At 46.6% G+C, this 12,505-nt stretch overlaps 2 protein-coding genes across 2 annotated transcripts; both read left to right on the forward strand.

The window, feature by feature from the left end:
- Window positions 1-175: 175 nt before the first annotated feature.
- On the forward strand, window positions 176-7,264 carry cyp27c1 (cytochrome P450, family 27, subfamily C, polypeptide 1). The gene is made up of 9 exons (XM_067260488.1): window positions 176-475; window positions 1,463-1,653; window positions 1,900-2,099; window positions 2,305-2,514; window positions 2,911-3,074; window positions 4,908-5,074; window positions 5,326-5,404; window positions 5,713-5,916; window positions 6,009-7,264. The coding sequence occupies exons 1-9, from the start codon at window positions 176-178 to the stop codon at window positions 6,126-6,128; spliced, it is 1,635 nt and encodes a 544-aa protein (XP_067116589.1). The 3' UTR covers window positions 6,129-7,264.
- Window positions 7,265-7,753: 489 nt separating this feature from the next.
- c22h7orf57 (chromosome 22 C7orf57 homolog) lies at window positions 7,754-11,876 on the forward strand. Its single transcript, XM_067260380.1, has 8 exons — window positions 7,754-7,823; window positions 8,163-8,235; window positions 8,428-8,601; window positions 8,892-8,994; window positions 9,227-9,383; window positions 10,212-10,276; window positions 10,689-10,789; window positions 10,915-11,876. The coding sequence occupies exons 2-8, from the start codon at window positions 8,196-8,198 to the stop codon at window positions 10,971-10,973; spliced, it is 699 nt and encodes a 232-aa protein (XP_067116481.1). The 5' UTR covers window positions 7,754-7,823; window positions 8,163-8,195; the 3' UTR covers window positions 10,974-11,876.
- Window positions 11,877-12,505: the final 629 nt, after the last annotated feature.

Genomic DNA, 12,505 nt, shown 5'->3' on the forward strand with positions numbered 1-12,505 from the left:
AGGCAAAGGCTGAACAGACAGTCTACCGAGCAGAATCGTTGGTGCTCCAGAACAACTACAACAGTTTCGTGCATTGAACATTTAGAGCGCAAAGCAGCTGTGAACGCCGCAACTTCACCGAGCAACTTTTCGAACAGTTTTAATTTTAAACTTTAACCAAGAAAAAACTTGCACAATGGCTCTCCAGAATAAAATTGCGCATCTTTTCTGCCAGAGTCTTCGAACTGAAATGCTGAAAATGCAGTTATCAGTCGTGGGGCGGGGGCTCCACAAGTCTGCAGCCAGCGAGTCCATGCCAATGACCTCTGCGGGTGAGCAGGCTCTACCGGACGGTTTGATTACACCGACGCCGGTGGAGATTGGAAAAGAGGCGGCTGGAATCAAGAGTCTGAAGGAGATGCCGGGTCCAAGTGCCATTGGCAATCTCGTTGAGTTTTTCTACCGCGATGGATTCAGCAGAATCCATGAAATTCAGGTCAGTCTTTTGTTCCAGCTTTGGGCATCTGAAGTTAGTCCTACAGTAAATACCGTGGAGACTAATTAATAACAGTATTTTTACGATTAGGAAAAGTCTGGTTTGAAAAATGCATACAGCCTTCATACAGGGACGTTTTTGCGCACCAATATGCCGTGCCCGCATTACAGACGCGTCTCTTAAACGGCTCCTTAGCGCGGCCTCAACTCCGCATAAAATCTCAGTAAAAGTTATGCATTTATTCATTTGAAAGTCAAATTCCGTGTAATGTATTTAAATTCCGGTATAGCCCTCTGGTATCGGCCTACAGTGACCAGAAAAATACACAATTTCGATTATGGGTAAACTAAAAGTTGATCGATAGGACTAATACTGTTTAGGCAGCTTTTTAAAGATACCATATCGGAGATCTGTATTTGGACACAGTTCAAAGTTGACGTTTGCTGATGAATCACGTCTCGTCCTAACATTTGAAAGACAACAGGGAGCGTGTAACAATGAAGAGCTTTTTTAAATCAGATCTAGATTTTTGGGAGACAATATTAGGCTACTTTGAAAGGAGCGGGACCCAGTGTGTCTGTTTGACATGCAACCACAACAGGAGAGACGGAAGTTTCTTACTTTTCTCTAAAGCAAAGGGTGACCTACTATTCATGCATAGATCTACATTGCATTTTCCCGTTATTTCCACCCAAATATTTTAGCTTCAAATTGTACTACTCAAAACATAAGCTAAATTGTAAAATGTAAAAAAAACAATAGCATATGAGTGTGCTTTTCTTAATCCCTTAAACATTATTTACTGAGAAACATTCATCGTCTTCTGATTGTTTCCTGGTGAGGGTACATAACTCAGTGGTCAGAGCGTTTTCACAGCACTGTACATCGCAAAAAAACCTCCTTCTCGATAAGCACATTACCTTATCATATTTTAATCACCAGCTTCCTTTAACCTCCTGGCCTGTCTGCCTGTCCTTCTGTCCTCAGATGGAGCACTCCCAGAAGTATGGGAAGATCTTCAAGTCCCGCTTCGGGCCCCAGCTTGTGGTGTCGGTGGCGGGGCGTGACCTGGTGGCCCAGGCCCTCAGAGCGGAGGGGGTGGCCCCTCAGAGGGCAAACATGGAGTCCTGGAAGGAGTACCGTGACATGAGGGGCCGTTCCACCGGCCTGATCTCAGCGTGAGTGTCATCTGACCCCCCTCGTCCTGTACACAACCCCCCTCCTAGCCTCACACCCCTCGACCCCAATCATCTGCTGTGTTGACAGCGACAGGAAGGCTTAGTTAACGAGTGTGACCTGTGACCTGTCTGTTAAAGACAGATCCACCCTAGCCAGCAGTGGCAGGGGAGATCAGTGATGGTGGGTCACATGACGAGGAGAAGGTAGGAGCCTCTAACACTGTTTCCTCACCTCTGTCTGAGCAGGGAGGGCGATGATTGGCTGAAGATGAGGAGCGTGCTCAGGCAGCTGATCATGCGCCCGCGTGACGTGGCTGCGTTCAGCGACGACGTGAACGAGGTGGTGACCGACATGGTGACGAGGGTGCGCAGCCTGCGAGGCCAGCAGGCTGACGGCAGCACCGTCCTCAACATCAACGACATGTTCTTCAAGTACGCCATGGAAGGTAGGACCACTCCCCCTCCTTGACCCTGGGAGATAGGACGCTCAGTCAGAATGAAAAGGCCTATATGTTATATCCATCCTACATATTGACTGTTTATCTTATGTCTATCCTATAAATCTATATTCAGTAGATCTCATATCCTATATATCTATATATATGTGGTGTTAGACGTGGAATGTAAATTAACCCCCTCCCCCGCTCTCAGGTGTGGCAGCCATCTTGTACGAGTGTCGCCTGGGTTGCCTGGAGAACGAGATCCCCAAGAAGAGCCAGGACTACATCACCGCTCTTCACCTGATGTTCAGCTCCTTCAAGACCACCATGTACGCTGGAGCCATCCCCAAGTGGCTCCGCCCACTGATCCCCAAACCGTGGGAGGACTTCTGCAGCTCCTGGGACGGGCTCTTCCACTTCAGTGAGTGTTCATCACTTCTTCTTCTTCTGTCCATCTCTGCTACTTCTGCTTCTCTCTCTCCATCTCTGCTACCTCCACCTCTCTCTATCTCTGCTACTTCTGCTTCTCTCTCTTCTCTCTCCCTTCTCTCTCTCTCCATCTCTCTCTCTCTCTCCTAACAAGCAAATTTCTCCACCGGGTGACTGCAGGTACTGAAGTATGAAAAGATGAATCACCCCCCCCCCTCTCTGTGTGTGGGGGATGTCTGTGTGTGGGGGATGTCTGTGTGTTGGTGAATGGGTGTGTATCGGATAGCTGGCGCCTGAAAGGACTGTAATGAGATAACCCTTCACTATCAGCAAAACGGAGATCTAACAGCAGGCCCACACAGTTTTATAACTTTGTTCCCCCCCCCAGGCCAGATCCACGTTGACCGACGTCTGGCAGACATCAAGGCGCAGGTGTCCAGGGGGGAGGAGGTGAGGGGGGGTCTGCTCACCCACATGCTGCTCACCAGGGAGATGAACCTGGAGGAGATCTACGCCAACATGACAGAGATGCTGCTGGCCGGCGTGGACACGGTACGACCTGTAGCGCGGGGAGGGGAGTGGGTGTGTGTGTGCGTGCACAGCCTGGAGGGTGTGTGTGTGTGCACAGCCTGGAGGGTGTGTGGGACCCAGGAGATGTGTGTTGCAGTGTTAGGCCAGGGCAGTGAACCAGAGACATTACACAATATCCTGCTGACAAAGAGATTTCTCTTTCACAACCAGATTTCTCATACTGTGACATCTTCAAAGCTCTATTCATCCTCTCAAATGACACGTGTGATAGTGTGTGTCAGGGGTAAGATGAAGTTTATATGTTGGCTGTTAGATTAAACATTTTTGGTTTTGGAGAAGAGGGGGGTCCTTTTGGGGATCTTTTGTATTGCAGTGGAAGGGAGGGAGGAGACTGAGAAGGGCTCTGCAGAAGTGAGTTACACTTCTATAAACCTCAAGTGTAAAGACGGTGTTTGCAAGCAGCCGGCTTTGCTGAGATTTTCCCTGACCTCTGGGCGTTGGAACTTTGAGCAGGCGAACACAGGGCTGTCTAACAGTCCTCTAACAGGTTCGAGATGAAGAGATGGGGAGGGGGGGTGGATGTAAGCAGAAATGCCTCTCCACTGGGGTCAGACTGAGAGCAGGGCAGCGAGAGGGAGGCAGGAGGGCATGAGACAAAGCTGCTGCAGCCCAGATGAGGACGCTCGCTAATCTGCTGTCACATTATTTCCTTCTTACTCCGTCTGAGGTGTTGCCAGGAGCCCAGGGGGTCAGGCCGGGGGGGGCTGGTGGTGGCTGGAATACACAAGGAGAGACGCTGGAGAGAGGGTTGAGGTTAGGGAGGAGGGGAGGGTGAGACAGAGAGAGAGAGAGAGAGGGAGGGAGGGAGGCTGGGGAGTGCAATAAGCTTTTGAGAGCGATAGGCTGCCCCCAGACTGACCTCTTCAGCAGAGGGAGGCTGAGGGAGGAGGGCTGGTGTCTGGGGGGAGCAGTGAGAGGGGCGATCAGACTGAGGGTGTACGATATCACCTTGCAGAAGTACTGGAAATATTGTAACGTAATCGGGAGGGAGGGAAGGAATGACAGGATATGAATTAAAGTTGGTGTGACACCCAGACAGAGAGTGGGAAGGAGGAAGAGATGTGCTGATGGGAGCAGCTCAATCAGGAAGGGAGATCAGGAGCAGCTCCATCAGGAAGGGAGATAAGGAGAAGGGCAGGAACGAGGCGTGCAGGGAGGTGACTGTGAAAGGTCACCAACAGGGTTCAGGGAGAGGAGTAATTAAGCTTACGCAGAGAGGAAGGCAAATGCCAAACCAACCACCTGGAACCTTTTGCTGTGGAGGAGGGCTGTGTGATGAGGGAGGGAGATTGAAGGGTGTGACACAGGGATAACTTGTTTAAGAATTATGTTGTACCCAAGCGAAAGCAAAGTATGCTTAAAGTATACTTATGAAGTTTAACCACAAACATATTGTCCATAAGTATGTGAACATACAAAATCTGTCAATTTCAAGGACATTTCCAATTGTGTAGAAAAAGATAAATATGATAAACTATAATCTCTCATTTTACAAATGTAAAATAGAAATAAGTAAACAATGTTTCCTCCTGGGAAATGTAAGAATGTAAGAAGTAGAGGGAAGTCAGGTGGCTGAGCGGTGAGGGAATCGGGCTAGTAATCCGAAGGTTGCCAGTTCGATTCCCGGTCATGCCAACTGACGTTGTGTCCTTGGGCAAGGCACTTCACCCTACTTGCCTCGGGGGAATGTCCCTGTACTTACTGTAAGTCGCTCTGGATAAGAGCGTCTGCTAAATGACTAAATGTAAATGTAAGAAGTAAAACAACCCTTGCCTGTGGTCCTCTCTCCTGCAGACGTCGTTCACCCTGTCCTGGGCGTCCTACCTGCTGGCACGCCACCCCCTGATCCAGCAGCAGATCTACGAGGAGGTGACCCGGACGCTGGGGGAGGGAACCATCGCCACGGCCGACGACATGTCACGGTTACCTCTCATCAGGGGGCTGGTGAAGGAGACCCTCAGGTACTGTCTGTTTGTCTCTCTCTCTCTCTCCTCATCTCCAAAAAACTTTGAACATGAACTGTTGTGTATCTTGTGTCTGGCTCCTTGGCTGGGGCCCCCTGTTGCAGCAGTAATGTGACTGGCCTGTCTTTGTCTTCTCCACTTTCTCCCTCTCTTTCCCTCTCTGCCTCTCTCCCTCTCTCTTTCCCTCTCTGCCTCCCTCTCTCTCTCCCTCTTTGCCTCTCTCTCACTTTCTTTGTCTCTGGGAGCAGGCTGTTTCCAGTTCTCCCTGGCAACGGAAGGATTACTCAAGATGACTTGGTGTTGGGTGGTTACTTCATCCCCAAAGGGGTAAGAGACGTGTGTGTGTGTGTGTGTGTGAAGCTGGCTAGTGAGCAAGCCAAAGAAAAGGAAGACAACTGTAGCCAAAACCATTATAGCAAAGGTGTAACACAACATTGCATTAGTCAAGCTACAGACACACACACACACACACACACACAGACAACCACACAAGCACACAGTGACCATTTAAAAACACTCTGTCCCGAAAACATATCCTATTTTGGTCTCACCGAGTTCTATACACAGATTTGTTTCTGGATCTATCTGTCAGTAAAACCTAAACACACGATTGTCTCTCCTCTCCCCCTGAACAGACACAGCTGGCTCTGTGCCACTACTCCACCTCTATGGAGGAGGAGAACTTCCCCGGGGCTAATGACTTCCGTCCGGAGCGTTGGATCAGGAAGGACAACACGGACAGGGTGGATAACTTCGGCTCTATCCCCTTCGGCTACGGCATCCGCAGTTGCATCGGGCGTAGGATAGCAGAGCTGGAGATGCACCTGGCCCTCACACGGGTACGGATCTAACACACACACACACACACACGCTAGTGCTCTCACACACACACATTAGCTGTCTGACGTCAATGTGTCTCCCTTTTTTGCAGCTCATCCAGAATTTCCACATCGGGGTGTCACCGCTCACAGAGGACATCAAAGCCAAGACCCATGGCCTGCTGTGCCCCGGCGCGCCCATCAACCTGCAGTTCATCGACAGGACACACTAGGCTCTCCCTCGCCTGCCTCCAGCAGTCTTTGGGTTCCAACGTAAATGATACTTGTATCAGATACAAACCTGTTTTGTCGAGTAGTGAACATTTTTTTCAACTGGAAAAAAGAACCAGGAAAAAGTTTTGCCAATCTTTGGCCTTCACATCTTCACCACAGTCTTCTAACTGGTATCACATTGTAGGAGTGCTGTTGCAAACTGCTGCCCAGGGGAGAATCTTTACTGTTGATCTGAAACAAGGCTTTATAGCAACTCCCACCCCTTTAGAACAGTCTGGTACTGTGGATCTGGAGGATGAAGGACATGCTGGGACGGCTAGATATCTGGGATGTGGTTTGTGGTTGTCCATGTGCATTGAAGCTGTGGGCCGAGATAATCGTGTACAGCATAATTTATAATCGATAATGCTTAATCACAGGATTATGTTTTGGATTGATACCATAAGCCTACTCTGACACTCCACTCTAGCGCTGTTCTGCCAAATGTATAATATATTGACCTAATCTGCCTACTTACTGATGTGTAAACGTGGACAACATTGTTTAGACTAATGAAAGTTAAGCGGTTTCTTTGCCTAAGTACCTGAGGCCATGAGGAACAGAAAGAGATGAAGGGCTTGTGGAAGGTTGTGTTTATACTAAGGAAAGCGTTTTAAAGAAAATGTATAAATGTTTGGTTGTGATTTAGGACAAACTTGGTTTTGTTTCCCATCCACAAATGACTCTTTGAAATTTGATGACAATTTAGCGACAACATGTACAATATATTTGTGTCTCGCATCACAGTTGTGTGATGAAGGACAGTTGTGTATCCATTTTTAAATGTGAATATGTGCGCTCATGGTAATCTGGATTTATTGTAATATGCCTTTCTAGGTTCACAAGTTTCTCTTATTGTTATAATTGACATGTTAACTCAATAAGATCGATATAAAAAACGATACATTTTAGTATTGATCTGACTTGCTGATGGGATGGGGAGAATGTGTACTGTATGAGTGTGTGAGATGGGAAGTGTACAAAGGAACTGTTAACTTCCTACTTATCTGTATTTATGTCCAACATAATCCGCTATTGTAACATAGGCTACACTTTTTGTTGTAGTGTCTACAGTGAAACTGGAAGCAAATAAAGATTATTAGATTCTCTAAACCTGTGTTTTAATTGTGTTTTTAATATTTGTAGCCTTTGAGCGGTCATCAAAATCCTTTTTATACACATTTATTTTTTGTTCTTTTCTTTTCCTTGGGCGGTCATCAACGTCCTTTTTTATAAAATGTTTTGTTTGATCATTTTTTCATTGAGCGGTCATCAACATCCTTTTTTTGACGAGAAAACATACAGATCTTTCAGGGTGGAGACTTGAATGTGCGGAGGAAAGCAAAAAAATGCTTTAATGACGGCGCAATGATGCCCTCTGCTGCTAAATCCGATACATACAAACCACTTAAACTAGCCTGCCTCCCCATTGTTCAAAACCATTTGCTACTAATCCATGTTTTCAACAAGTATTTATAGATTTTTTATATATATATTTACCGTCTGAACAATAGCAAAACCTCTTGTATTTTACGTGAACACGGACCGGAAGTACATCCTAGGTTCAGGAAGTCGTTTGGAAGAAGTCTCCTCACAGTTCGATAGACGATTAGAGACGCATCGATTCGTCAAAGAATTGAAGCCGCCTGAACTGTGTGAGAAAAATGCTATTATTTGAACATATTCGTATTTGAAGATGGGTGTATTAATTGCCTGCTTAGTCATATATCAAACATATTTGCGTTAGCTAGTGAATGTTGGATAGCTTGCTAAAAATACGCGTGTCTAGCTAGCCGGCTAGCTGGCTAATGTGCTAACAATGCTAGCGAGTGGCTTTGTTAACCGATTTTGATTTTTGCTATTTCTGAAAAGCCGGCTCGTTTTGCAGTTGTTGGTTACTAGTTTGCTTGTTACTGTTAACTGACGTTATGGTCAGTGTTGTATGTTGTTAAACATCTTGCTGTATATTGACGTTCTTTATTTTATGGCATCAGCATTCAAGCCTCTGGATATCACCACGATCAGCTATGAGTGCTGCACCCAACCATCGGAGGACTAAACCTGGAGGTGAGCACAGCGCCGCGGTGTTACTCAGGGGAAAATCATGTCTAGACGTGGATGAAACTGAACCGGGATTTGTACGTTAGCGAATTTATATTTAGACACAAACCCCGCCGATGTAGCGTTATGTGATGTCACACATGAGAAACGGATGTAGACGGTAGAATGCTACTATTTGATGTTATTGTCGTCTCGCAGGTATCAAGCCAGGGGTACCGTCCAACGGGGTAGTTGGTCCGACGTCGCAGATCCCGGGGCTGTCCCAGATCGCGAGCGAAAGCGCCCCGGAGGCAAGGACTAGTGGGCGTCGCGTGGGGATATTTGCTTCGGATTCTGAATATGTCAAACTGGCCAAGCAAGGCGGACAGAAGGGTGAGTTCATAGTTTTGCTCCAGAACCCGCTCAAACTCAACAAAACCACAATACGCCAGGTCTAATTATTTCATGTAGTTTAAAAATTTTTGTTGAATGTTTTCCCCCTAGGATTTAAATGGTAAACATTTAACAATAACCCAAACAGTTGCCAGATAATCACACACTTTCACATACAGCCTACATATCTTTACATTCACCTGTTATCTCCTGTTCATTATCTGTTACTGTCAAACAGTCTATAAATCATCCCCAGGTCTCATTCTCTGTACATGTTCTTGGTTCCTCAGGGTTACTTTCCCATGACGATATCGAAGCAGAAAACCAATCCCCCCAAAACTTCAACCCATCTGACTGGTTCTCTGGACCACCCGGGTCACAAAGGTCAAAGAGGTAAGACTACCGGGACGTTATTGGAGGAAGTCACGTTTCACAAAGACGTGCAAACTAACACTGCATGTCAATACTTAACCACCCCAAAAACAAGTTGTGCTTCTGAGGGCGTGCAGGTGCAGGGGGCGTGTCTCATGCCTGCTCTCCAGCTGTCGTCTGGCCTGGCCTCGCCCCCCCCCCCTCTCCCCCCCCCGTGGAGAGAGGGCGTGTTCTGATGGTTTTGTGTTTTCAGCGGCAGTCAAGCCAGCTCCCCCGATATGATGAGCCCAGATGGGAGCACCAGGAGCCAGTCTAAAGGCTCCTGGCACGCCCTGGCAGCCCCCTTTGGGACTGATAACTGTTCCTCCTGGGAGAGGGAGACCGATAGCTTTGCCCAGGGGAAAGAGAAGGTGACGGAACTTAAATCCCCCCTCCTCACCCCTCCCACCATCAGTGACATCATGTCATGGTCTTTCGTTATTCATCATCCAGCCCCCCCCCCCCCCCCTCCTCAGTTTGCATCCTCCATCTCTGAGATCCCATCCTCGTCTCTCTCCCAGGAGGGGTTCACTACATGCAGCTTAGTGGTTAGAGGATCTTCACTACATGCAGCTTAGTGGTTAGAGGATCTTCACTACATGCAGCTTAGTGGTTAGAGGATCTTCACTACATGCAGCTTAGTGGTTAGAGGAGCTTCACTACATGCAGCTTAGTGGTTAGAGGAGCTTCACTACATGCAGCTTAGTGGTTAGAGGAGCTTCACTACATGCAGCCTAGTGGTTAGAGGAGCTTCACTGGGGAATCGAACCAGCAACCTTCTTATTACTAGCCCGATTCCCAAACCGCTCAGCCACCTGTCTCCCTAATACTAAGACTTTAGACTTCAGACATTTATTATTGTTATATTATTCCAGGTGGGACATGCGTACAGAGCTGGCGATGCAGTAGCTGGAGGTCATAATAACCATTTTGTTTTGCATGACTAATGATTATTCATCAGATCCATCAAGATATCTGACCGTCTACTGGGGTCATCAGATCACTGTCAACTCATTACATCCCTCCGCTTCCTTAAAGTCTCACAACAGTATGCTTTTATTTACCTATTTATGGATTGATTTATTGCTTGATTTGGACTCTAAAGTAGCATGCTAGCTCTCTACATTTGATGTTGCTGTGTGGTCGGTTATTTTCCCAAAGCACAGAGAAGTGATGGTTGTTGTGGTTTGGGTGTGCAGGTCCATGGTGCTGCCACCCAGCTGGACGGCCTGTCTCTAACCCAGGCCAACAAGTATAAGAGAACGTGAGTACAGCGCTGGTTTTCATCCTGTTCACCAGCTCCACCTCCCACCACAAAACACCACACAACACTGACATTTGATACAGGAAGGTCTCTCTCTCTCTCTGTCTTACTTTCTCTTGCTTTCTCTCTCTCTCTCTCTCTCTCTCTCTCTCTCTCTGTCTCTCTCTCTCTGTCTCTCTCTCTCCTCCCTCTCTACGATTGAACAACATGGTACAGGACACAACATGGAATCTGTAGATATTATCCTCCCTAGTTTTCTCTGTTGAGATTGGTTAGGTGTTGATCTGCTGGCATCTGTTAAGCCCTCTGTGACATTGCTTCTACAAAGGGCTTTATAAATTTGATTGGATTTGATTATTGAATGCCTTTTCAGAATAAACAAGTCTTTGTGTCTCTCCTTCGCTCTCTCAAGGTCCTATGACAAGAAAGTGGCCCCTGTAAGCATGTCCAAGCTGTTGAGCTTTGGTTATGTGGAGGAAGAGAATAAGTCTCCGAACGATGACGATGCTTCAAGTATGTCACGTCCCGCTGGAGTAGAACAGGCCCAGACTTTATAGCACGTCTTGCCATAAATGCCCTAACAGGATTGTGTAAAAAGGGGAACTTGGAACTAATCCAAAGTGCTTGTCCTGTTCCAGGTGTTACATCTGAACAGACCAGCACCATCGCAGCCGAGGAGGACGACGATCTGGAGTAGGAGGAAGGAAGGATGAGGGCTCATCACCTGGGGTGGATGACCTGTCACATGATCACCCTGTCACATGATCGTGCCACATGACCACCATGTCACATGATCACTACTAACATTTTGCCCCTGTCTCTCATCCTGACTCTGTGGTACTTACTAACACAAAACCTTACTCACTTTTTAATTTATTTATTTTTTACAGTTGATTGTGAATGATTATTATTTAAATCATGTTGTTTGCCAGTACATCGATTGATGCCTGCAATGTTTCTATTGTTGTTCTCAACCGATCAGGAAGATGAATTGTATGATGTGTGTGCGCTGGTGTTAGTGGTGTTGAATAGGTCTGTTTTGGTGCTGTGAACAGTGTGACCGCGGCTTGCCACTTCCACACCACAGGGATGGACCTGACCTCCCAGCTCTAAGAGGACCTGAGTTTGAGCTCAACCGGAGTGAACAGAAACTGAATTTGGGAAGCAGATAGGCTTCTGTATCCCAGCCTAACCCCTGTCCCGGTGATCGTCATAGAAACCCTGTTAGCGATCTGTTTTCTGTCACTTGTACATATGAAGCAGGGAATGGCGGCTGTATCACTCTTGATAGTTTGCTTTTGAAGTTAAGGTACCGCATTGATAGCTGATCACGTGACGCTACTTGTACATTCCTTTGTTGCTTATTCTACCGTGTAATTGTTTTGTTGGCCAAGACTTTGACTCAGTTACAGATTCAAATCTTAGCATGGACAGAAGTGAGGTGTGTGGAGTGGTGTCTGTACACGGTGTGTGATCCTCACAGGGTTTCTGCTGCGGAGATCCGGTTTAACAATAAATGTACGACCCTCACATTTTACTCAAGTGGATTACACTGAAGCTCTTGTGAACCAGTCATTTGAATAAAATGGCATGTGCATGAACCAGCTGTCATGTGTTTTGGTGAGTAATTTGTCCATAATTGTCTCAAGTAGTTTTATCATGTAAAATTCAACAAAAACACGGGAGTAATCATTCATTTTCAAAATTGTATTATTACCTGTAGCCTAAGTAGAATTTAACGAGTTTAGTGCTCCTAAACAGCGTATCAAAATGAATCATCCAATTACGCTACTGACACGGATAGGCCGAGTATCGCCTTAATCACTTATAGTGATAAGGCGATAAGTATCGATTGATTGAACCATTGATTCATCAACTAACAGGCCTACAACATATTTTACAAAGAAAATGTATCTGTAATATTGGCAACAATAACCTACCTTTTGCCATCATCAAACCTTGAAATGGCATCACAAACAAAACACCAACATGTATCTCCCTCCGACGGAACCTAGCCTATAGGCTACTTGTCATTGCCCACAATCCAGATTTCCTACGAACCGCATGGTGACGTCACATTCTACTCCTCTAAGCGCTGGTGGTTGGGTGGACGAGGATGGCGAATAGATATTGGTAATATCAGACTCGATAATATCTCCGGGCGACAGGCTGTGCATGTTGGTAAATATATTTTGAATGCATGTGCTGCGTTGTCAAAATAGCATTGCA

Source organism: Osmerus mordax, chromosome 22 (genome assembly GCF_038355195.1).
Source record: "Osmerus mordax isolate fOsmMor3 chromosome 22, fOsmMor3.pri, whole genome shotgun sequence".
In the NCBI taxonomy this organism is placed as follows: Eukaryota; Metazoa; Chordata; class Actinopteri; order Osmeriformes; family Osmeridae; genus Osmerus; species Osmerus mordax.